Source organism: Nanorana parkeri, unplaced genomic scaffold (genome assembly GCF_000935625.1).
Source record: "Nanorana parkeri isolate BGI_ZX_2015 unplaced genomic scaffold, ASM93562v1 scaffold53, whole genome shotgun sequence".
Taxonomy (NCBI): domain Eukaryota; kingdom Metazoa; phylum Chordata; class Amphibia; order Anura; family Dicroglossidae; genus Nanorana; species Nanorana parkeri.
Window position 1 is genome coordinate 1,092,051 of NW_017306321.1, and position 27,712 is coordinate 1,119,762.

General features: G+C 40.0%; 1 protein-coding gene across 1 annotated transcript in view; it reads left to right on the top strand.

The window, feature by feature from the left end:
- The window catches only part of KLHL29 (kelch like family member 29), a 459,910-nt gene that overhangs the window by 295,703 nt on the left and 136,495 nt on the right, over positions 1-27,712 (top strand). Inside the window, exons 4-5 of the mRNA XM_018575346.1 lie at positions 12,886-13,085; positions 14,029-14,288. Coding sequence (XP_018430848.1) covers positions 12,886-13,085; positions 14,029-14,288 — 460 coding nt within the window. The remainder of the gene's footprint in view (positions 1-12,885; positions 13,086-14,028; positions 14,289-27,712) is intronic.

Here is a 27,712-nt window from a genome sequence, read left to right on the forward strand (position 1 = left end):
TATATATATATATATATATATATTGTATTTCATATAGTAAAAAGTGTCTACAAATAAATCCATCACACCTACCTTTAGGGCCAAAAGTATTTGGACATGAAAATCTAAATGATTGAGTGATGGTGTTTCCAGTGAAGAGCATTGTTAATGTGACAGCATACAAAGACATTTTAGGCAATAGTGTGCCTTAAACCTTGTGGCAACAACTTGTGGAAGGCCCCTTTCTGTTCCAGCATGACTGTGCCACTGTCTCTTCACAGAGCCTTGACCGCAACCCTACTAAACACATTTAGGATGAACTGGAACACCAATTACTAGTCAGGTCGTCTTGTCCAACATCTGTACCTGATCCCACAAATGTTCTTTTGGCTTAATGGGCAACTCCATGTTAATGTCCATGGTACTGAAATAAGATGTCCAACAATCTCATATTGGTGTTATAATCAAACGTCCAGCACTTTCTGCCCATAAAAAAAAGATCTTATGCCGGGTTCACACCCAGGCGTATTGCATATGCGCGACTCGTGGTAAAAAAATTGCGTGACAAACGCGCGTTTCTGAGGGCTACTTGGCTGTATCCCAATGGAAACGCGCAACAAAAATGGGCCAAAGTAGTACATGTACCTTTTCAGGTGTGGGCCGTTTTGTAGCGCGTTAGGGACTGGCTGAAATACGCCCAGTTGTGAACCAGACCTATTGAATACAATGGGATTTAGATGTTTGAGCGTTTTGTAGAGCGTTCGTCGAGCGTAGAACGCGCTACAAAACGTTCAGGTGTGAATGAGGGCTTAAAGTTAAACGAAACTCAGGAGATAAATCTTAAATATTCATCCAAGTACCTATTAACAAAAATGTATGTAAAAATGTGATGAAAAATGTCTTAATACAAATCACTAAATTGATTCTCGCTCCCGTGAGATTGTAGTCCATCACGGGAGGATGTTTGGAGCGGTGACTACTTTACAACACACACAGGGACCATGGGGAACAAAAGTAGCCCCCCTCCAGAAGGAAGGACAGTGTCAGCACCAATTTAGAGATGATTTGAGTATCTATAGCCGAGTGATACACAAATAAGATACATTTTGTGTTAGTAATTAAGGTACTTGAATTAATTTTTAAGATTTAACTCCTGGGGTTAGTGTCACTTCACACCTCACACCTCACACCTAGGCGATTGTGTTGGTGAGCTGTTTTGTTGTCTGCATGATTTTGCTTTGAAAACCGCATGGTTTTCAGTGCATAGAGATGTCAATGACACCCAATGGGAGTCTTCATTGGGTGAACTTGGGAGAAATTTAATGGGAATCTGTGTTTTGCGCAATAAATTGCCTAGGTGAGAAGCTAACCTTAATGAGATAGCTGCAGTTGAAAATTATAAGGAAAACATCAAGGGGAAAAGATTTTTTCCCCTTGAGCACTGTCTATATTTAATAAGTGCCAATTCTGCATTCTGTCAATGAGTAGCATAATACCTTCAAGAAGAGGTATTAGCTAGAGCTATGTTTGCAACGGCCTCCTTGGTACGATCTAGCCTCTTATTTCTGAGAGTGGTGGTATATTGTTCACCAATAAGACATAACAGAAGAGTTGCCAGGTAGCCGACATGGTTCAAAGTGTTAACACACTCGGGATAGAGTAGAATTAGAGGTTCCAGAGCTTGGTTCAAGTTTTTGTTTGGACCAAATTATCACTCCTGAATTCTTGTTTGAATTTCCCTTAAAAATAGAATGCAAAAATTGAATGGTTGGCCAGCAAGTTGATTGATAAGCCACATTGTGTGAGTACTGGAATGTGGAACAGCTAATAAGAGCTTACACCATTGATATATCTTCCTGTATATGTGACTGGCAGCCATTTTGTAGAAACCTACACAAGTCAACTTATTTAACATACAGAGGTCAGAAATAAGAGAAAGCCCAACTTACTGTACGATATAACATTCAGGGCATGGACTCCATGCTTTCAAAATCCATGGCTTCTCTAGTAATGACTTAATTATTCCAGAAAAGATGAGAATGCAGAAAACATTAAAAATATATATTTTAATATCAATTGAGGCCATAAAAGAATAGCCAGACAGGACGCAAAGGCGTGCATTAAGGGCTGAGAGCAGCTTTGCCTCTGTATGTTTGATTTACAGAAAAAGCAAATAGTAACTGGAATGAAAAAAAGTAGAATCCCATGGCCTTCTTATTGTTTCCATTAAAAAGTTTCTGCCTTTGTGTTCCCTTAGAAGATATTGCTCTGGGCTCAGTGTGAGGGATTTAGAAGGCAACATAACAATGCCTTATTCGGCTTAAATTGTTTATAAATGTAATTTGAGATAACAAAGACACTTTCCAAACTGGGCACATCGGCTGTGGGCTAGAACAAACCTGGCTGAAAGAGAATGCAAATAAAATAATTTAATTTTATAGATGGCTTGATGCCGTGGAATTTTGAGACACTACAGCGGTAGCGGAAAGGGATTTATCAGTTCAGTCAGTCAGTAAATTCTTGTTCTACCCTTTACAATATGCACCATCTACTCAAGAAAATCATAACAGTATTTCAAAATCCGTGCTGGAGAGATACGCTCACTGGCTTTCCAACCTAAATAGTGATAATAGAAACAGAGTACATAAACCAGATTATTTTACAGAAGTTGTATTCTGTCTATTGCACAAAGTAAACCTGTCCTGGCCACCAAAGTGCCTAAGGTAACGCTGCTTCTGAACTGCAGGCAGCTTTTGGTACCTGTGAGAACCTGTGTTAGTCTTGAGAACGACCCCTTTGTGCCTTTGGGGTACCTTGGCTAAAGCAAGTGTATTAAACCTCGCCATTCCCAGTGCTTAACCCCACCTAAGGCCAATCAAAGGGGAGACTCATAGGGAAGTAGTGGCTTTGCCATTTGGCAGTTTAATTACATTGGTTAGCACCTAGCATCCAAGGGGCTCCCCAGGGATTGGTTAGAAGGCTAGCATTTGCTGGTATTCTTATCTTAAAGTGAATCTTAAAGATTTGGATAGTATGCTGAAGGGTTACATTTATGGCTGTCTATATCCCGGTTAGGGATATTTACTCATGTTAATTCTTCTCATCACTAATGTCACCAGTAAGTGAGGGAAAATCCCACATTTTCAATTGCCACCAGAACAGTAATAGAGTGAAAATCATCCAATGGGGACACTTGGTCTTGTGACAGCTATCCAATAGGGGATTTCCCTCACATTGAAAAGACATGCATGCACTTCCTGTTGAGTTTACAGTAAAGAAAGTTAAGGGAAATCTCACAGTGGTTTGAGCCCTTCCCTACTCTAAACTACCCTATCTAATGATCTTAGCAGCAACTAAAACTGAAGCCATTGAAACAAGCCCAAAGACTGTTGAGACAGGCCCTAACACAGCTCACAGAAGGCAGCTTGTCATTATACTAGTAGCTACTTGGCATTGCAAGGGTACCATTTTGGGGGCAGATCCTAGAACCAGGTCAATGTAACCTATAAGTCACCTGGGAGCCTAGTCCTTCTCATATCACTTCAAAATAATTTGATTCACAAATGTTAAAATTGACAGCACCACGTTTGACCCAGAACTGCAAAGATTCTTCCATTTGCTGCCTCAACAATGTAAACAAATGTCCTCTTCTGAGCCATTGGCATGCTGGGAAATCTTCCATCAGGTAAAGACAAAAGAAAAGTAGACTCTAATAGCTGAGATGCTTAAGAAATAATTGTATTATCTAGATCTCAACTGTTTACTTATGCAGATGAGTCTTTCCGGATGAAGTTTAATGCAGATTTAAAGTGTTTTGTACAGGAATCCACTACCATAATAAGAAAATAGCAGCTGATTCGGTAGTACCTACTTACAGAAAATCACTTCTCAAATTCTGGTAATTAGCTGCTCTAATTAACTAGAACCAATTTAATGCTCAGATATTGTCTTTCCCAGGGCAGGCAGAGTAGTCACCATAAAATATACTTTCCCGTAGTTGCTTGCTGACTTCACTGCGGTTCTGACGAACTCTGCCCTCTTAAAAGCTAGACAGATCTCACAGAGGCCGAATAATGCATTTATCATTGCTGGAATAAAAGCAAGCAGTCGTTTCAGGTTACAACAAAATCAAATACAAGGAGAATGATTATAATGTTTCCTGGATGGAATGTTTAAAAAAAATAAAGAGTACTCGGCAGGCAGATGTTATCCGAAGACGCGTGAGCTTTCCTTGCTAGATATGAATTTTTCCAATGAGGTTTCGGAGTGGAAAATCTAGGTAGGAAATAGTTGTTTTAGGTATCTGTGAATGTAAAGGACAATGTTGGGAATTAAGCATTAGGATGAACTCCTTGCAAATAGCTAAATACACAGATTAAAAACATATATGGAAGCTGGTTTTCCTGTCAAAGAATTCGTACTTCTGTCCATCCAATCCTAAGATTTACACAGGCCCTATACACAGCACAGCCCAGTCTAGCAAGGCAGGAGACCTGCTGCAGTTAAAGAGGAATTTTACCCATATATTTTAAATTCCAACAAACACACCTTTAGAAATGTTTAGTAATAACAATCTACAAACACATACTTCTATATAATTGCCGGCATTGTATTCTTTGCATACCTTTTTTTTATTTTCCTCCCCATTTTTTTTACAGTGGCCATTTTTACTGAGAGCAGATTAATATATCTCCCTTTATTTCCTAGAACTCTGGCACATGTGAGGACATGTGACCATGTACGTCATCTCAGGGGAGGAAAACGCCTTTCCCTGAGATCTCCTGAGATTACAGAGGATAGTTCCCTGCAGTGCTCTGCTGATTTAACCTTCCCAGGATGCAATGCTTAGGCACATTACATCACTAATGCCCAAGAGGGCACTGACAAAAACAATAATTGAAAGTAAAAGAAAATATGTTTGTTTAACTAATGAATGTAAGAACATTTCATATCTGCATACAGAGCTGCATGCTGATGTGATTTTTAGTTAAAGGAGAACTATGACATGAGTGATTTCCACTCACGTCATAGTTCTAAGCCGACCTGTGACAAAAAGTTCCACTTTAAGCAACACTGAGGTTTTGCCCTCCATCAGCTTGTGACTGGACAATAAAGGAGAAGCAGCAGGCTGATAAGCTCAACTATATGCCACTTTGCTCTCTCCTTTTGTCAGCATACCCCTTATAGTCACATGGGCACTCCAGCACACCTGATTGGCTCCTTCTTCTGCTTCACCCTCTCCCAGCCTAATTCTGCTGTACAGGTGATTGCACAAGGCTGACACTAAGTCAAATGCAGGTACTTACACTCCATGCATTTAACAAATATGTTTATTGATTCATTATTGAATTCAGATCTGCATTAATATGTGTTTTTTAATACGGTATCTGCCTGGAGTTTTGCTTCAAAGTGGATATCTCTCAGAACTCTGTTGGTGAGATCTTTATGGTTGAGTTGAACACACCTGCTGTGCCCATTATGAGAAGGTCCCACTCCCCACGGTGTGTTTTTTAGGGATGCACCAATACCGTTTATTCAGTATAGAGTACAAGTACTAATATTTATCTTTCCATACTCGCCGATACCGAGTACCGACAACAGGACCAGCCAATCAGGAAGCCGGGTGGCATGTCAGTACCCGCCGCCCAGGAAGTCGGCTCCATGCTGTTTGGCCGGGTGATGCTGATTGGCCAGGATACCAGCTTTCCAGCTAATCAGCATTGAGCCAGCCAAACAGCATGAATCGTCATTACCCACCGCCCGGCTTCCTGATTGGCCCAGAAGCTTCCGGTATCGGGGGTAAGTATCGGAGTATGCGGGCAAGTAGAAGTACTCGCCCAAATACTCGGTATCGGGACAGATACCGATAATAATATATCCTACTGCATCCTTTGTTTTTCATCTATTTATATAATGGAAAATGCAACATGAGGTGCTATAACAGTTATCACTCTGTGTATGAATAAAATGAGAAGAGAAATAGACAAATAAGCAGCAAATATGTTAGAATCAGATCACAAATTGCCTAAAATGTGTAGTTTTCCTTTATTAGCTGATCCCATTATCATATACATTGCTGGATTTTGTCTTATGAGGGCCCTTATGAATGTGTGTTGCGAATGCCAGTATGCTTTATGTTAGGGCAAGTTGTTTTATGCTGTAGATAGAGGTTTTCGCAGGCTTTTCCAATCACTAACTCAAATCTGCGTTATGTCCTGCTGGTAGGGAATCAGCATAAGGGCTTCCATTAGATGTGACAACGATGAATTTGCTAAGCAGGTGCCATCTGTCATGTTAATGTGAATGCTGCCAATCCACCTACCTTGAGGGACATTGACCTGAATAATGTGTTTCATCTAAATATTTCACTTGATTTCGGTGGTTGCCTGCATGTAGCAAAACATCTACATTTTTTTTTTTATTATGGAAACGAACCTTTGTACGTGGTATTTTTCAGTTTTTAGATATTTTAGATTCCTCCATAATCAAGTTCCTTTGATAAAATGGTAATTTTTCCTGCAAATTATCAGCAGAATTAAAGAGGAACTTCACCCTCATCCTAAAAATGACAACAAAGGCCCCTGTACAAATATTCAGTAATGAAAATCTACAAACAGATACTTATAGATAATTCCTGGCTTTTTATTCTTTGCATACTTTGGTTTTCTTTCCCTGTCTTCTCGTGGTGGCCATTTTCACTAAGGGCAAAATAATCCATCTCCCTTTATTTCCTGGAACTCTGGGCCTGCCTCCTGGAACAGTGCGCATCATCTGAGGGGGAAGAAAATGCCTTTCCCCCCGAGATCTCACAAGATTTTGCACTTTACAGACGAGATTGGCCACTAAGGCACTGGAGATGTAGCTTTCCCAGGATGCATCTGTAAGGCCAGGGCTACATCACCAATACCTCACTCAACCAGGAATTTAGAAAAACATAATAAAAAGTTTCTTGTTTTTTTTTAACCAATTAATGTAAGATGATTTCATATTAACATGCAGAGCTGCATAAAAAAGAATTTAAAAAAACAAAATATGCTGATCTGCATGCTGATGAGATTCTTCCAAAATGGGAGCTGATCTCCTGCTGGAGAAAATATTGATAGGAAGATTGCCGTGCGTTGGAATTTTCTTGTCTACCACCTTCATTGTCTATATCTTTCATTAAGGTCACTTGCAACTTTTACATATTGATCTATTTTATTACATTTTTTTTGTAACGTTGGTTGTAAGTAATGTTTGGGGGTCCGTTAATGTGTCATAACTTTAAACAGATGATGTGATTGGTTCAGTGTTCTCTCTAAAGAGCTGAAGAAACAAATGTCAGCACTAGTGTGTGCTAGTTATGAGTAAAATAACTAGTTTCACCTCGGAAATCTATCAAATGTGCTATGGAAGGTTTAAAGTGATACTAAACTCAGGAGTTAAATCTTAAAAATACATTCAAGTACCCCAACTATCACTCGGCTGTAGATCCTCCAATCATCTCTGAATTGGTGCTGACACTGTCCTTCCTTCTGGAGGGTGGCTACTTTTGTTCCGCATGCTCCCTGTGTGTGTTGTAAAGTAGTCACCGCTCCAAGATTGCTCCTGTGATGGACTACAATCTCAATACAAATGAGTAAGCTAAATTTGAGATTGTAGTCCATCAAGGGAGCAAGCTTTGAGCGGTGACTACTTTACAACACACACAGGGACCATGGGGAAGAAAAGTAGCCCCCCTCCAGAAGGAAGGACAGTGTCAGCACCAATTCAGAGATGATTTGAGGATATACAGCCGAGTGATACACAAATAGGATATATTTTTGTTAATAGTTAAGGTACTCGAATGTATTTTTAAGATTTAACTCCTGAGTTTAGAGTCACTTTAAAACCTATTAATTTTAGATTTTACATCCTAGAGAAAGTACAACATTAACCAACTGGTCTGCTGACATAAATGGCAGAAAGTGTTGCTGTGCAGTAATCAATAGCAATCAATCACCAATCAGCTCTCTCAAGCTTAGATTGATCAGAATTATAACAATAGAAACCTGATTGAATAACAAGCTGAAACCTGATTGATTACTATTAACTGCACGTCATTCTTCTTTGCCTTGTGCTATTAAATAAGGCTGAAATTACTCCATCATGAATAATCTCAATGGAACTCATTCTAAAAGTGTCTGAAAGAGTAAGTTGGCAGCCCCTTGGGACCAATCAGACTGCAACTTTTACAGTACGGGCTACAAGATGAAAGCAAGACTCTGACTGGCCGCTGTGGGCAATACATATTATGTCTTCTGGACACTTTTTAAAATGAGGTCCACTGATTTAAACATCTCAGTGTTTAAATCCATGTCTCTATATAAAGTTTGTTGAAAATAATATAATATATATATATTTTTTTACAAAATAACATTATGCTTTTTTTCCCCTCCCTCCATCTTTCTTTTTTTCTCCTCATGACCAAATTATCTTACTATTTGTTTACTCTTCCAGGCGTGTCTGATGCTGACAGTCACACATAATGATCTGAGGCTTTAAAAAAGCTCACACGAGCACTAATTCACACTTCCCAATGCAGGCAAAATCTTGATTCTGAACATATTTAGCACTTTATACAGGAAAACTCCTTAAGGATGGCTGCTGGCTTCGTGCGCAAGATCTGGAAGCATTCCCAGCCCCCCCCCCATCACCACCACGCTCTAACCATTTTGTCTGTCTATCTTGTCTCGTATTCTGTTTTCAAAGCGATGTCACTGAGGTCTTTCTTTTAGTGCCTGAAGGGAACAATATATTTTTAGAACAAAACTCTCTTTTTTAACATATAACCTTGGAAAAAAAGATCAAATAGCCTGATAAAAGGACAGCGCTTTTTATTTTTCTTCATGGTATATCAGAGCCTGTTTAAAGATCACAGGTCAAAGCGAGTTGATTTAAAATAAATAAAAAAGTAAAGCTGAAACTATATTACTTTCTATCTAAGGTAGAGCCCAGAGCGGCTAGAATTCCTTCATGTGCCAGCCGGGGCCTAGAAGCAGTCCCCTTGTAGTGCTTTCCTCGCAGTTTGATTGATTGGCTATCCTTTATGCTATCTTTATATTTCCCTCAGCGGTGTATTTTAGATATTTTTTATATAGTTCCTTTCTTCTTTCAAACTCCTGGTAGGGCAAACTTTACACAAGTAGGAGACAGCAGGAACTCAAGACGGAGCCAGGAAAAAAAAAGAACAGTGACAAAGACACTTAGAAATACAAAACATCATAGGGAGGCATAGCTTTAGTATGAGGTACATGTGAGGTACAAAGTCACGGGTAAATTCATGTAGGTATGTAATGTTATTTGGAACTGAATTAATAAAAAAGGTACAATGGGGCTTGTTCCGTGAGCAGGGTAAGGAGCAAAGTATCTTAAAGGACAGGCCCACTATAGAATCCACACACCATCCAACCTCCAACCATTGTCCCATAAACTATCCTAAGATAATCCCCCCGCTCCACCCAGGTGCCTTTTTCTGAAGATGACAATATCCTGTGGTGTACCATCTCAGTGCAGAAATCTTGTATGATGCTGCCTGCATGGTAATTTCCCACAGATTTGAATAAGCAAAACCTATAGTGTTGAAGGCCCCATTAAAAGTGACACTAAACTCAAGAGTTAAACCTTAAAAATACATTCAAGTACCTTAACTATTAACAAAAATGTATCTTATTTGTGTATCACTCGGAGGGTGGACACTTTTGTTCCTCATGGTCCCTGTGTGTGTTGTAAAGTAGTCTCCGCTCTAAACTCACCTTCATGATAAATTATAACTTTAGTAAACTATACATGAGATTGTAGTCTATCACTTGGAGCCAGTTTGGAGTGGCGACTACTTTACAACCCACACAGGGACCATAGGGAACAAAAGTAGCCACCCTGCAGAAGGAAGGACAGTGTCAACACCAATTCAGAGATGATTTGAGGATCTACAGCCGAGTGATATACAAATAAGATACAATTTTGTTGATAGTTAAGCTGCTTGAATGCAATTTTAAGATTTCATTCCTGAGTTTAGTGTCAGTTTAAGTCTGTAGTAAGTTACTGCAGGGGCAATGCCAGTCACGTTTATAGCAGAGAGGCTTTGAACACTGCAGGGATGCCACCACCATTGGAAAAAGGAACTGGGGTGGGGTATAGCTTAGAATAGGTTACAGGGCTATTAAAAGGACTTGGATTTTTTTTATCCTAAACCTAACTTTATTACCTAAGAAAACAAAATAATACTTATGGGAGTTGATTCACTAAAAGCAAATAGGCTGTTCCATTTGCAAGAGAATTTGCACTTTGCTGGGGAAGTTTCCCCTTAGCTTAGTGAATGTGGTGAAATGTCACTGTTCCAAGAATACCCATTCATGTGCCATAAAAAAAACTATGCTAAGGGGATACTTTTCCTTTAAAGAGTAAATTCCCTTGTGAAGTGAACAGCCAAATTGCCTTTAGCAAACTAAACTTATACTTTTTTAGGGGCAAACATGTCTTGCAAAAAAAAAAAATTATTTGCAAACTATAGACAAAAAAAAGTGTTGTTTTTTTTCCAATTTAACAATGTTAATTTAAAGCAACTAGAGTTACTGTATATCAAAATTAAAAAAATAAGTTGTGTGCTGAGATCCCTATGCATTCATAAATACACGTGTGAATAAAGAAAAGGGACAATACAGTTTAAAAATTATTTTATTAAATAGAAAATAAAAGTTTACACTTTTATAAAATAGGTGGGACAGTTGCCAAGTGTTGAATTGTAACCTGTTCAAAAACGTGTGCAATTTATTCTCCCACAGTGATATTTATAACACTGGGATCAAGTATATGTATATATATACTGTATATATTATAAAAATGATCATTTTATTCTATATGATTTTGGTTCAAAGTAGTATAAAGTTATATGCAAATTAAACAAAGGTGTTTTTTTTAATGCAACATGAAGAAAAAACAAACAAAACCAACAAAAATTAAAAAAAGCCTCAATATTAATGATTAAAAAGCATAGAAAAAAAATAAAGAATCAGAAGAAAAAATAATAGCATAATGAGAGCAAGAGCTAAATGGGTAACTACTGTTTCTAAATAAAAAGGTTAAATAAGAACAATTTTTATTTAAAAAAAAAAAGGGTTTATTTGTAAAGTTGCTTTAACTGACATCTTATGCAGACCAAAAGTCACATGCAGTGAGCTTGGAGCCGAGACTACTTTACAACACACACAGGGACCATGGGGAACAAAAGTATCCCCCCAACACCCTCCTGAAGGAAGGACAGTGTCGGCACCAATTCAGAGATGATTTGAGGATCTACAGCCGAGTGATACACAAATAAGATACATTTTTGTTAATAGTTAAGGTACTTGAATGTATTTTTAAGGTTTAACTCCTGAGTTTAGAGTCACTTTAAGACCTATTCATTTTAGATTTTACAACCTAGAGAATGTACAATATTAACCAACTGGTCTGCTGACAAAAATAGAGAGTGTTGTTGTGCAGTAACCAATAGCAATCAATCACAAATCAGCTTCCTCAAGCTTAGATTTATCAGAATTATAATGGAAGCTGATACCTGATTGATTACTATTACCTGCACGTCATTCCTCTTTGCCTTGTGCTATTAAATAAGGCTGAAATTACTCCATCATGAATAATCTCAATGGAACTCATTCTAAAAGTGTCTGAAATAGTAAGTTGGTAGCCCATTGGGACCAATCAGACTACAACTTTTAAAGTACGGCTACAAGATAAAAGCAATACTCTGACTGGCCGCTGTGGGCAATACATATTATGCCTTCCAGACACTTTTGAAAATGAGGTCTGTGTGTTTTCAGGTAAATAGGTTGATTAAGATGTCAAATAAGGTTTTTTTTTTAAATAAAGATATTTAAATTATGCTTACAACCAGTCTCACAATAATTAAAACAATAATATAGTTAAACATTTTCTTTAATTAAAAGTGTAAAAACCATCCAAGGTCTTAGTAGTTGCAAGTCCTAAAGAGTCTGTCCACTCAATTGTGATTAATTAAGTCTGTGAAGGTTCTCATTCATCCAGGTCATGGTATATCTGTAAAAAATAAGTCAAGGCAACTGGACTTACTGTCCAGTTGCCTTGACTTATTTTCTACAGGTATGTGATTCATTAAGTTTCTTTTTGCAGACAAAGAGTCTCTTAAAACAGATACAAGTCATCCTTAGACATCTGTTTGCCATAGTTCAGCCAACAGAGCTCCTGTACTTCATGCAGTTTTTTAGAGACAATTGACAGGCATTGATAATCCTGGAAGCTGATAGAGTAAAGTTCTTCAATCGTATCATGGAGGCAGTTTTCATGGGATAACTTGTACCTATTTCAAGTAAGGTAGTTTATTCTTATACAGTGAAACTAGTAAAGAATACAAAGGGGAAAATAAATAATCCAATAACCAAAACAGAAAAGTTATTTAAGTTCCGGTTAACTTCTCATTATTTGTTAAAAATGCATATTCAGATACATCAACAATCTGCTTCAGCTGAGCAATTTTAAAGCCTTTCTTACACTCAGTAATTAATGATCTCATTAAAATGTATTGTTTCCCTTTGAAAACTAACATTGTATCCATTTTCATTAACGTTGCCTCATCTTCCTTGCGTTTGCAACCTTTTATGCATGAGAATGTGAATAATCACAGCAATAAAACCTTTTGTTTGTTTGGGTTTTATTTATTTTTTTATTTTCTATTCCGTTGAATGAATTTAAAGACCATTCTCTTCCAGATCCGGGAAAAGATGAGTTGTTTTAGTATGGCAGACCAAAATATGCTTTATGCCTAAAAATGATGAAAGCTAATGAAAAATATTGTTGGGTTCTGGTTTTCCTAATGACCCGAGTTTATTCTAAGAATGTTGTTGTGTTTGCCAGGTCATCTCGGGACCAGGTTAAGAATGGAGAGAAACTGGAGCTGACTATGTCCAATATCAATGCTGAAGTCTTGGAACTCTTGCTGGAATTTGTCTATAGAGGTTCCTTGATCATAGATTCAGCCAATGCCAAAATCCTCCTGGAGGCAGCCAACAAGTTTCAGTTCCACACCTTCTGTAAAGTCTGCGTATCCTTCTTAGGTAGGAGGCACTTTTTGTAAATACACATAAACAAGGATTGGGCTTGTACCTGAGCAGGGGCTAGTCGGGGTCAATATATTCTATTCCCATATTATCACATAATAGTTGTTCCAGACTCCACTGTGGCATACCATGGGTACACTATATGGCTAAAATATGTGGACACTCCTCCAAATAATTGATTTTACACCTGCACCACAACCCTATTGGATACCATTTGGATAAATTGGAACACTGATTGCAAGCCAGATCTTCTGATTCAACATCAGTACCTATCCTCACAAATGCTCTTTCAGTTAAATGAGCTCAATTCCCACAGATATACTTCAAACTTTTGTAGAAATCCTTCCCGGAAAATCTGTGACTGTTGTAGACAAAAAAGGGGGCAACTGCATATTAATGATCATGATTTTAGAATAAAATATCCAACAAGCTTGTTTAGGTATGATGGTCAGGTGTCCACAAACTTTTGGCTATATAATGTAAAATGAAAATCAGATGGAGATATCTGCAAAGGGAATGTATGAAGGTTGTATATGTACTTTACTTCTTATTCTGCACAAGAAGTTATGTAAATATGAGTCATGTGCTAGCTAGAATTAAGTTTCCCTTGCATGTGACATGTGATTGGGTAATTAGAGTGAATACACTTTCACCCTGTTTACTAACATTAATTTTAAAAGTGAAAAATACACTTGCAATGTGAATATTCGCCTTGTTAAGTAGGCAGCCTCTACGAGTAAATTAAACCAATGGGTCGAAATAAAATATTCTATACCTTTGAAAAAATACAGATAAAAAACTTCAGTTTAAAATATATGTCAGCTTTAAAATAAAAATAAAAAAAATTGACCCCAAACCATTATGGTTTCCCTTTTAGCCAGGTAACTGATTTGGATTGTGGTCGATGGTAAAATCATATGCCGTTTTTGTCTTTCTGCAGAGAAACAGCTGACTGCCAACAACTGCCTGGGCATCTTGGCCATGGCAGAGGCCATGCAGTGTGTGGAGTTGTACAACATGGCCAAAGCATACGCCTTGCAAAACTTCCCCGAGGTAGCGAACCAGGATGAGATCCTGAATATCTCAAAGGATGATTTTGTATCATACATTTCTAACGACAGCCTGAACACCAAAGCCGAGGAGCTGGTATACGAGGCAGTGATAAAATGGATAAAGAAAGATCCGGCGAACAGAGCACAGGTAGGAGAGATAAACTACTTTTCGTGAGCAATTTTCACTCGGTCAAATACAGCAGCAGACTGAAAAATATATGTTTTGCTTCAAAATAACTCTTTTAGCAGACCTAAAGTACAATTGTGTGCTGGAAAATACACTTCAGACACAGTACTTTCAGATTATTAGGAGCGTCATTAAAGCATCTATGAAAAACGAGTTACCTTTATTAAAATCCATGTTTATGTTTATAATTTAAATATATTGGGAGTATTAAGAAAATTGTGTAGTACTGTTCTGTTCAGTATGGGGCAGTGCACACTATGCACAAAATGGAGAAAATCCTGGAGTGTGGAGTAATATACAGTATGGAAATCATTGTGGAGTACTGTACACTACGGAGAAAATCGTGGAGTATGGTGATTATTGCTGTGTGCTAGCCTATTCCCCAGAAGAAATGAATTTTTTTTTAAGTGCACAGAGTTAGGCTGGCGATACATGGAGCAAATTACAGCCAGTTCATCAAAAATGTGCGTGTTTACACAATGTGGCAGTACATGGCAATGCCACGGTGTAGTATGGCAACATTGGCGCCCAGGACTCTCAACCTGAGGGGCTGAGAGGTTCCACAATGGGAATACCTTTGGAGAGGAGGAACTGGCTGTTCAATTCCTTCCAGGTTTTCCAGACTATAATGGGATGGGATCTCCAGTCCTGGGGCCAAGTGTTGCCAGTGGCCAGGTTGGGTTGAACAGGTGGCTGAGAGCAGCCTTATTAGGAAGCCAGCCCAGTGCTTTAGAGGAGAGTTGTGGGTGTGCAAGAGGCACACGACCACAGGCAGACTCTGCTGCGTGCGTGAGCACAAGGGAAACAGACAGGAAGGCTGGAGAGATCCAGAGGGTTGGACCCTGAGATACCTGTCGGGGAGACAGAGAGAGACGGTGACCCACGAGGGTTGAATACTAACAGGCCTTGAGCTGAGGAAAGCTGCTGAGGACTTCCAGGGAAAATCCTGGGACTATCACACTAGGAGTGTGTGGGACAGCCAGATATCATCACAAACCATATTGTTGTGATGTAAGTCCAATGAACTATTCTTTTTAGATTATCATGGACTGTTGACCTCTTTGACGTATAAAGACTGTCCTTTTATGTTAAAGTTGGCTTCAGGAGTGGTCACTTAGCGCTTATCATTGTGCTATATTCCCCAGACTTACATACAGCCGTCTACAACTATTCAACTATGGGTGGCTGTACGCCGCAGCTGTGCATCTTGGGTACACATAATTTATGATCTACGACCTCATGCTCCCATGTGCATGAGGCCTTAACAGTCTTAACATGTTAATATCATTTCAAAAGTTGCTTCCTTTTTTTTTTTGACATCTGCAGCTTTCATTTAAATAACACAGATCATGCACTTTCTATTATGCAGTGACAACTGTCTCCCAGTCGTGCTGCTACGTTGTCACCCAGTCAACTGATTGAGATTACAAGCGTCCTTCCTGACACTCATTGCTCAGGCATGGGCCACCATTGTCACTGCCAGGAAGCCAATTCAGAGCACTGATGTGAAGCTGACCTTGAAGCGAATGCATGTAGACAAAGAAGCTAGAGGAAATCAGCAGCACTGGGATGCAACAAATAATTTTAAAAAGTGAACGCAACATGTTTCGGAGAAAAAAAAAATATGGCAGTTGTTTATGACACAGTTCTTTAGCAAACTAAATGTCTTTCAGTGAGGGTTTATTTTAATTGAAAGGTTCATTTATACTTACTGTGGCAAGCGTTGTGGTTTACCTACACATAAAAAAAGTTTGTTTGTGACATGCCTGGCAGCGGAACAGAGGATCATGGGAATTCTAATTTAGACAGTTACAAGTCTGAAAGTTTAAGTCCGCTGTGTAGATAAATGAAACGACAATCTCACTCTAACAGGTTCTACTCTGTGTACTGCGCCGCAACGGTCAGTTCTCAGTGCGCTCATTACCACTTACACTGACCCGAGCAGCAGGACCGGTCATTGAAAAGTGTATTTTCTTCTTGTATTTCATCTTAAGAAACTGGATTGAAAAAAAAAAAATCAAACTACTTGTAGTTTCATTCAACCTTCTAAACTTTATTTCATTGTAAAATATATCTCTCATATTTACTGCAAGAGGTTCTATAACTCCAGCTTTATTGTAGTGTTTCCAAAAATTGCTGCTCTGCTCCTTTGCCAGTAACTCATGAGCCCCCGTTAAAAAAAACTTTATAAATTGTGTATTCTTAGACATTTTTCATTGTGTCCGGTGCAAAGCACATCTTCCAGCAGAAGCAACTGGGCACTTATTACAGGTGTTACCCTTCCTTTTACTACAGGGATGTCCCGATGCCACTTTTTCAGGCCCAAGTACATCCCCTCATGTACTTGCCGATACAAATTACCGATACTTTTTCTTAAAGGGACAGGTGACTTTAAATGATCCATAGTACAACTACATGTTATGTACTATGGATCATGATTTAACCTATTCATGTTAGCAGGGGAGAATTGTAAATCTATTGCTGGAGTGTAGTGGAGGTGTGTGCTGTATATATGCACTACATTTACATTACACACGTCCAGTACACTATAGCAAAAGATTTACAGCCAGCCCCGTCCCAGCTTCCCTTACTCACAGTTTCACTCCGATCCCTGTTGCCTCACGCAGTGCCTCTCGCAGTCGGCGCTGGGCAGGATCGCTGCATCGCATCTCGGTGCTCAGCTTGTATGTGGGGTTCTAATTTAGCTGGCTCAGAGGTGTCCACAGGCAGTGATGTGGATAACTGTATGCGAGCAATTAGTTGGAGGGGGGTAGGAGGAGCCCAAATTCCAGCTTTAAAGAAAATTAAAGTGTAAAGGTCAATTTTACTTTACGGTTTTTTTATGTTTCTAAGTTTGTAAACTGTATGAAATATTGTTTAACTATATTTAAAAAATAGTTTTTTTTAGCAACACAGTCTGGGGTTGGTTAAAAGAAGTCTGTGATTGGCTGACATGAGCAACCCAAGCTTGCTAAAACAGTTCTTCTCTTGGACACGTAGATAACTCCCCCATTGTGTGTCTAACACTTTAAAACTAACATTTGTGATTTGCCAGGCTGATGCAGAAGCAGAGTTTCGTAACGTCTATAATCCAAGTCACAACTTCCTACTTTTCCACTTCAAAGTTGTCTGGAATTGTGGACATGTTGAAATATAATCCTAAAATGATATAAAACGCTACTTCAATCAATGGGACCATAAAAATGCAAATTATAATACTGTAATTACCAGTTGTCCCCATCCAGGCATTGTTAAAAAAAAAAAACACGGTTTAAACACCGTTATTACCTGCAAACCGGCAATTATTTTCTTAGAACTTTCGCCACATTGCCATGGTAACTACAATATTTAATTTGCTATTATAGGATTACTTGTGACCCCTTTAAATATAGCATTAATGACATCTGGAACACCATAGTAACTTAAACGCTATGTTTCTGTGTGCAGTCAGAGTCATTCACAAACTAGAAAATCACATATTTTTCAGATTTTGTGTTATCGCATTTTATTAGTGTTTTTGTAGCGGCCTTTAACAGGTGAAGTGAACAGTGAGTGAATATTGGTTGCCGGATACACAATAAAAACTGAGCAGTTTTTTTGCTGCTACAGTCACTTAATGTAAACCTGTCATGGAAAAATGTATGCAATCTCATATACCACATCTACGTTTATTGCTGATTTTAAATAAGTACTTATTTTAGAATGTGCACCACTAGTGTATTCTCCATCACTTTAGGTGGGACATGTACCACTGATGGTACTCATTATCACTATCAGCAGGACATGCACCACCTATGGTACTCCCTGTGGTACTCTCCATCACTATAGCTGGGATATGTACCATTGGTGGTAGTTGTTTTCATTATAGGTGAGTCATGTACCACTGGTGATACTCTTTATCACTATCAGCAACACGTGTACCACCTGTGGTACTCGCTGTGGTACTCTCCATCACTTTAGCTGGGATATGTACCGCCTGTGGTAGTTGTTAAGATTATAGGTGAGACATGTACCACTGGTTGTACTCTCCTGTAGGTAGGCCATGTACAACTATGGTACTCTTCATCAGTATAGGTGGGACATGTACTCTGGGGGTACTCTTTATCACTATTGGCAGGACATGCACCACTGGGGGTACTCTCCATCACTTTAGGTAGGATATCTATCACTTGTCATACTACCTGTGGTCCTTTCCCTTAACATAGATGGGGCATGTTCCACTGATGGTTGTTTTTATCACTGTAGGTGAGACATTTACCACTGGTGGTACTCTCCCGTAGGTCAGACATGTACAACTAATGGTACTCTTCATCAGTATAGGTAGGACATGTACCACTGCTGGTATTCTACACAACTGATAGAGCATGTACCACTGGTAGTACTCTCCATAACTATAGATAGAGCATGTAACTCTTGCAGTACTCTCCATCACTATAAATGGGACATACTACTTACTACGTACTACTGGTGGTAGTTTTTATCACTATAGGTAAGAAATGTACCATTGGCAGGGCTCTTTATCACTGTAGGTGGCATATGTACCACTGGTGATGCTAACCATCACTATAGATAGGAAATGTACTACTGGCAATAGTTTTTATCACTGGTGGTACTTTCCATCACCATAGGAACAGCATATTCAGGAAAGCAGAGTTGTATTTTAGGTGCATTTGAAGCTGCTATACAAGTACTTTGGGGGTGCCATCCTAAGTATATAGCACCCCAAAGCACATGCACAGTTGCCGCAAAGCATCAGTGAGCCCTAAAGCAAATGTCATTAGAAAGAAAAGATTCTGTCAGGTATATTGTGCAGTAGCGTTGGTGTCCCCACCTTTCTGTCCATATGCCAGATCATTCTGATGGCCAGAGTTTATCAGGTATTTCCTGGTAGTGTTGGAGCTTGCCCGTCCCTTCCTGGCTCCCAAAGCAGGGGTAGGTAAGTATAAGATTTTGGTGTGGTGGGGGTGTGACGCCATAGGGAAATTTGTGCCTCAATCTTTAAATGACTTTATCACATCTGTATTATATGTAATGTAATATTACGTATGTAATATACACAATGTAATATATATAATGTGATATAAGAGCACACGGAAAATTCAGCTGCTCACATGAAAGTTAAAAGGGGGGTACATCTCCAACCGCAAGGTCTGAAAGGGTGTTCTAAGCCACTTTGTGGAGACCAGGTCCTTGCTTGTAATGTTCAAGGCATTTAAATCAACGTCTACCTCCACCCCACCCGAAAAGCAGTGGTAGTGGGGACCTGCAACAAAATTGGTGCCAGATGCTCTCCTTCCACCCAGCTGAATGTAGTAACCTTTATATACTTTTTTTATTTCTTAAAAGAAAGACCACAGTGTACAAGTATGCGTTATTCAATCTTCTCCTGACAAACATGTGACCCTCTAATGCAGGGGTGGCAAACACAAGGCCCGCGGGCCGAATCCGGCCCGCCGGACCTTGTAATGTGGCCCGCACAGCAGCAACCTCATTTTGCCAAAGTTCAGGCACCACAACATTAAGGCAGCCGAGCTGTCTAATGTCGGCAGGCGGGCGAGCGAGCAAGAGGAGAAGGGGGACGGAGCGGCAGGGGGTGGAGACAGAGGGAGATGGGGGCGGAGATGAGAGGACGGGAGGAGACGGGGGACTGAGCTGCATGAGACAGGGGGCGGAGACAGAGTGGGATCGAGGCTGCGATGAAGAGACGGGGACGGAGCTGCATGAGACAGGGGGCGGAGACAGAGTGAGATCGAGGCTGCGATAAAGAGACGGGGACGGAGCGGCATGAGACAGGAAGTAATTGGAAGTCTGTTGTAACTGGTATGTTGACAATGCAAAGGTATGATGAGGGTGGAAAACTGACATAACTACACTCACAATTCTAGTCTCATACTGGATGTATGGTGTATGGGAGCTGAGCATTCCCAAAAAGGTTGCCAAAAAGTATTAAACAGGAAGGGGTGGGGTAAATTTAGTGGGGGTGCCCGAGTTTTGCCTTGCCTAGGGCAGCCCCAATACACCACTGCATTCAGGGACCACCAATTGAAATAGATCCGACTGACCCGGATCGCCTTGGTATGCGATCCGGGCCAGTCACAATTAGGCAGCGGCGGCCAATAAATAGGTAGGTTAGACGGCTGCTTCCTCCTCGCTAGGACCCCGGGAGGCCCCTGCAAGCGGCCGTCTAATCTGCCTGTTTAGAGGTCAGCGCCGCTGCCTGATTGTGACCGGCCGGACTACAGAGGCGATCCGGGACGTTCGGGTCCCCCGTGAGAGCCGTACAAGTCCTCTACAACCGGCCCTTTGAGGGTAACCATACTGCTGATGCGGCCCCCGATGAATTTGAGTTTGCCACCCCTGCTCTAATGGCTTCTCACTTAGCTACATAATCTGCAATTTGATTGTCTTCTGGGGGACACACAGATAGACTAGCTATGATTGTAGGACAAATGCAATGCTGAGTTTAGCTCAGACTATGAAAGGTTAATTCTTAACTATTCTAAGAAATGAAATTTAAACCTCCCAGTTCCACTTCTGGAGGAAAAGCCAGTGTGAAATTCTATGCTCAGCTGCAGCACAGACAGAGGGCTTTCTTAATAATGTTTAGACTAACAATTCCTACCCTTACTATTTTAGGGCCTGCTGTCAGAGGTCTCTAGGATTTAATGTATAGGCTCTTTTGGCAGCTCCCAGCCAAAAATTCCTACAGCTCCTGGTGTTACGTAAGCCTCTTACATGCTATGTTATTTAACCAGATGAAGACATGGAAATCTATCTAGCTGGCCTGGAAATTGAGTTTTTCTCTTTGGGCATTCTTAGAAAAGTGTTCTTCAGACAGCAATTTTAGACCTTTATTAAGATGTTATACAGTTCCTGTTCCTATAATTATGCGTGACTTCAGGGTGGAAATGTTTTATTTCACAGCACGTTTATAATGTACAAGACAATTCTAGGCTATTTAGGAAGGCAGAGGGCAGCGAAGCAATGCGCAGAGTGCCGCTTGCCCTGGGAAGCCAATTATGTTTCATTTTTCTGACAGTTTCTGATGAAATCTGATTGGTTGCTGTGGGCAGGGGAACAGCTAAACTCCCCCAGACTACGGTGAGCAATGTGTGAAATAACTTTCTGACATTCCCTTGTTCTTAATATATGTACCATACACTCTAGTGCCTCACACAGAAAAACAAGAATGTGAGCATAAAAGCCTCTTCTAGTTAATAGATACACAGGGGCAGACGTAGGTGTTGTGTCTTACACATCATGCTCCAAAGGGCTCCATCCAACCTTCAGACTTGACCTTCACATGTGTTACCATCAGCACTACACCTTCACCAAAGTGATGTTTCATAAATATGTTGATGTCCCTGTGCCGTAAAGCATGCCACCATTATACTACATTATCAGAGGAATAACTGTGCATCACCATAACATGTATTAGTTACTGGTATTCCTGAATTTGTTGGTTTGAACACAAGTTAGGGCATCTGCTCTATTGATGCCTCATCGGTGGAAAGAAAATAAGAACTCCTGGCTTACAAACCCCCAAGAGGTTGCCACCTTAGTTTTCCTGCACTTTGCAGTGCCTTTGCAAAGGTCCACCACCAAAAAAACCACAACTTGAGGTATGTACAAAGAAGATACGTGTTTGCCCAGTACTTCACCTGTACAGATTTGTCATCCACCAGACCACCCCAAAACTGCCATGGCTCAGCACCAGTTGCTGATCCATGCAGATTGGCAAGCCTTGTATTTCCAGCCCCATTCACTGTAAATCCTTTAGACTATAAGCCTTTCAGGAACCCTTTGACTCAATGAAAACATTTAGACCTATAGCCGCAGTGCTAATGAGCTCTTAGTGTCACTCACATAGGAAAAAAATTGAAAGAGTTGAAATGCCAACAAACAATATCACCCCTCCCAAGACTCCAGATTAGCCCAGAAGAATTTTAGCAAGCTGAATATGCCTCCCAGCTGCAGCCTTTTCTGGACACTATTGGCAATTCACTCGTTGAATAAAGTATTGCCTGGAGTAGGGATGCAGCAATATCAGTTTTTCGGTATCAAGTACGAGTACTGATATTTTTTTTTCAATACACGCCAATACCGAATACTGATACCAGAAGTCCCATTAAGAAAGCTAGGTGGCGTGTAATGACTCGCCGCCCGGCTTCCTGATTAGCCAGGTAGCCAACTCTATGCTCCCTCGTCACCAGGTGATGAGGAAGCATGAAGACAGATTTCTGGCCAATCAGGAGGCTGGGGGTGGGGAATGACTCGCTGCCTGGCTTCCTGATTGGTAATTACCTGCCCCCTCAGCCCCCTGATTGGCCAGAAAGATGACTCTATGCTTCCTCATCACCTGGTGACAAGGGATCATGGAGCTGGCTTCTTGGCCAATCAGGAAGCCGGCAGCGTGTAGTGACTTGCCGCCTGACTTCCTGATAACGGAAGTTCCGGTATCTGCACAAGCATCGGTACATCCCTAGCCTGGAATCACTATTTGAAGTGACTACTTAAAAATGATCTGTATTGTCTAATTGTAGGCACCCCAGGGCTCCTGCAAGTACTTTTATTCATTTCCCAATCTTCTTGTACATGCCTGGGGATATGTACACACTCTAAGGCCTTCTGTACATTTTGAGCTGTGCCCCGCCCCCATTATACCGCTGTTCAATGTGATCACTGCTAATATTTGATGATTGTCAGTACAGAAGACAATTATCAAATTAAATCCTAAAAATTAATAAATTTCTTTAAATTAAATGATTTTCAATTACTCATTTGTAGCCCTATGAGGAAGTAAATATGACAATGTAAGAATTTTTAAACTAAAACAGACATTTCCTTTGGTATACTGTCAGCTTTAGTCCCATGGGCAGAGCAGGACAACAAGAGGACATGGTGGAACCTTTAAGTTTCTGTTTCTAATCTAAATGGTACTAAAACTATAACCTCCATCCCGCCATCCTGATGAATATTATTAACATTAAAAAATCTTTTATCTGCCTGGCCTGACCAAGGTTATTCAACCTTTCTATGCCGTGACACCTATTTCTCCTGTGTCTTGTATTGCTGCCAGTGCATCTTATTCTCTATGGCCAAGCCCAACACAATGCTTCCTGCAATAGGGGTTTCATGAAGAATGGAAAACGCGAGATAGAAACTGTGATCAAGAGGGTGAGGCTGTTTGGAAGGGGATATTATTATAATTTCAGTTCCATAACCAAGATGTCATTTTAAAATAAGTAGCTGCAGATATTTCTAAGTCACCTGCTGAAAACATAATCTACCTTTTTTTCTTGAATAGCAGCGCAGCTAATATTTAGTCTAGTATCCGACACTTCATATATTAGGTGCCTGTGCCCACCCCTTGCACTGCATCATTCTATTTGACAGCTCAAGCGGTATCAAATATGTGGAAGCTACCTTTTAAATTAAACAAATCTAAAAAAAGAAGTGAACTGCTAGGCATTTTAAAATTTATTTTCAGAAAAATGTGCTAAAGGTCAAATTTCTTTGTTCTGTAGTAATTGAACGGTTACTTCCTACCAATTTTGCAATCAAAGCTTGAAAATGAATGAGGAAATCTGATGGGCTACAAGGATTCATCAGGGTTTCCTTGGATAAAAGGGAATGTTACCATTAGAACACTTTTCATACAGGACGTCCACAGGCTAGATTCATATATTTGTGTAGCAGTAACATGCCGATTTTAACGTACATTACTGTAACTCATGGTAACACATAAATTGGGATGTGCTGCTATGCCATTCATTTTGATTTTTATCCTCAGTAACCACACCGGACCTGCATTTTAGTGCACTGGATTTTATTGTAAAACATATATGCACTGTGGTGTGTGGGGGATAAAAAAGGTGCAAATGTGTATTTAGGTCTGTTGTGGTGTGTCGGCAGCCTATTTAAAATGAATGGACTGCTCATTAACATACGTACATTACCGCACCACAAATTTGCAAACCCATCCTTACTGTTAATAACAGTCATTAACATTCATGGTCACATCTTTTCTGTCTTTAAGATTTGAGTGTGGGCACACCTCCTCCATACTTCCCATAACTGATAATGGTGGGGTGGGTGACAGCCACCACATATCTCGATTCGGGATCAGGCTGAGAGTCCAGTAGCTGAAACAGCAGGCAAATTCATGGTATAACAGGCCGAGTTCGGTACACAAGCAGACGGTACTAGTATAGGAGCAGGCAGAAGCATAGTCCGTGAACAAGCGAAGATCAGTAGCCAAAGGCAACAGGTATGAAGTGGAAGACGATGAGAGTAGCCGATGAATCAGCCACCAAAAGGTCGGTACACGGGTAGCTGTATGAGAGGATTGTATCACAGAGGGAGCAGGAAACAAGATATTGGCAGGAGCACAATAATCTGGCAAACAGGAAGTGCAGAGGCATGGCTAAATAGGAAGTTCAAGGGAGGAGCAAGAAGTTCTGAGTTCAGCAGAAACTAGGCTTACCTGAGGATTACACATGAGAGCAGGCAAGGAGTTATCCAAGGTTTCAGAGTAGCTCAGCAGGTAAAGCCACCACCAGACACAGCAGAGGCCCTGGGTTCAGATTTGGATCCTGACACCACATGACTTTTACTAATTCTCAATAGTTTTAGAGAGGGGAGGGCACAGACAACTTATTATTCTGGATTTGTGGTTTAGATCCGATGATTTGTTGGGCTCCTTCTATGCTCAAAATCATCTGACACCACCACAATGAATGGGTATATAATGCATAGGACCATGGTATTCATGGCTAGGTTTAGGTGATTGCAATATGCTTCCATGCTCATCTGGTTTGCACTGCCATTGCTATCAGTGTGGTAGCACAGAGGTTAAAGCCTTTGCTTGCAAGTTGTTTTTATTGCTGCTCTGAAGATCAACTGCTGGAAAGTTACTTCTCATTTAGGCGTTCAATAGGCGCACTGGTGATACGAGCCATCTACTTAATATTTTGCAGAGAGCATTTGTGCTGGTACTTTAGTTTTACAGTACAGAAGTACAGATGTTCCTAATTAGAGAAATATGTCAGGAGCATCATGAACAGTTGCATGAGATCAACCACACAGAGAAATAAAACAAGGGGCAAGAGTACTGGAGAGTTGCTGAACAGTCGTCTTCTGATACGATGAGGGCCAAGTTTTAGAACAGAAGGCTAAGATATTCGTAGGCAACTTGCAGTCCTTGGAGATTTGAGGGGCTACATTTTCCAGCATACTTCAGGACAGGCCAAATCATATTATTATTTTTAACTAGGGATTTGGGTTTGGTTTTAAGGGGCTGTGTTAGGTTTAGATTTTGGGTTATGCTTAAATGTTATTGATAACTTTAAATGTTATGTTCAAAGTAAATATACATTGATTTTGTATATATTTACTTTCTTTAATTTTGTCAGAATTTTGTCAGAATTAAAAATATAGAAATGTTAAACATAGTTATTATTTCTGTTTTCTGATGTCAATATGAAATATTGAATATTATAATTTTTTAGCCGGTAGGTAGAGTTCATGGCTTTGACAAAGTGTTACAGGGTTTGTAACAGAGTATATTTAAAGCCCACCCCTGGAGTCATATATACACTACTCGCTAGCTACCCCACGCTCCCTTGCCACTCCATTGTTTCGGGAGTCAACCCTATGTAAGATCTGTGGTGGTTTCAGAGCATGGGGTTGATGACATCGTAGTCCTCATATGACAGTGTATGGATCCTGTGGTTGGCTGCTATGATGGGAGGAAGTAACATACTTAAAAGCATTAGGAATTTTGCTGTGGCTCTGGCAGCAACCAGAGTGCAGACAAAGGGGAGTATAAGTGGGTCAGGAGGTGAACTTCAAAGGCTATGGTTAAATGGGGATGAGGTCTTATTTTACCTTGTTTTGGTAGCTGAAACTTTGACACCAAAACTTCCACTATTGAGTTTTAGATTTAAAAAAAGATGTAATGAGCCCTTAAAGAGGACCTACACTGTGTCCAGAAAAGGTCAAGCAAAGAATTAGTCAGCAGTATTGCCTGTAGTCTCCCCACTGCTGATCTTTTCCCTATTGCTAACTTACCATTCCTTGTTCTGCGCCATGTCTCTCTGTGGGGGTGGCCATCTCAAGTGGAGCAGAGCTTTACTTCCTCATGTCAGAGCCAATGACTGGTAGAGGAATATTCTAAGGTACTGCTTAGGCACAATTACCATTTTAGATCAAATCTTCACTTTTTAGGTCTACTTTAAGACACCCTATAGCCCCAGTTTATTACTATTAAATACAAATCATAATAGAAGCATTTTCTGAACCTTTAAACAGTGTCAAGCTTAATTTGGTAAGCTTGAGCCCTGGAGGTGTTGAGCAGCAAACTTAAATTTTACCTCATTTTCCAAGCTGCCCTTCAATGACACCTGGGATCTGGTTCATGCGCAGCCACAAAATGTATGTGCTCAGGACAATGGTGTGTGTGCTGCCCCTTAATAAAAGAACAAAACGGCTGGCTGATACATTTACATTCTGCAAATGAGTTTGTGGATATGAAATCCTTCATCCGCCCACACATCTTATCCTTGGCATTATAATGCTCCAGTCAGAGTTTCCTGACATACTCTTCAAGATAATGAGATGAAATTAAATGAAAGTTCCTGAGCTTTCTGGGGTGTTGCAGAGAGCTGTGATTTTTAAATGATTATTTAAAAATATTATTTTAATGCATTCGAAAGAGACATGGGATGTCATTTACTGTATAATCAATAATACGATGCCTATTAAGTGTGGTTGCGGTTGAAGCCTGGGCTCACCTGTGACATATTTGCTGTCATACTTTACTTTTTATCATATTACTTTTTTTCTTTTTCTCGTTTTTTGATTATTTATATTCCCGTATTCTAGTGGCCCTGGCACTGACATTTTTCCATTATGACTAGCTACAAGTGAACAGCCACAGTAACTAAAAATTAATTATATGTGTGTGTGTGTGTGTGTGTGTGTGTGTGTGTGTGTGTGTGTGTGTATGTATATATATTGTGGTATTGTGTGGCAATCCCACAGTGGAACTGGTTGTTGTAGTCACTCAGGTCTCTCAGCTAGAGGGGCTGAGTAGGTCCCAGGAAACAAAATCTTTTGCTGGGAAAGAACTAGCTTTGCAGTTCTCTCCAGGTTTTCTGGATTTGGCATGGGATCCTAGAACTGGGAGATTTCTAAGAGAATTGGGAGGGATGAAATCTCCATTCCTGGGTCCATTGTTTATTAGTGGCCAGCACCTAATTGCATTATTTTGTGGTACTTTATGTTTGAAGACCCCTGTGAAGGAAAGGAAACATCTGTGCTGAGTTTTATGTTTGAATTAATAAAAGTGATCAAAGCAGCCCTTAAAAAGACGTATACATGTG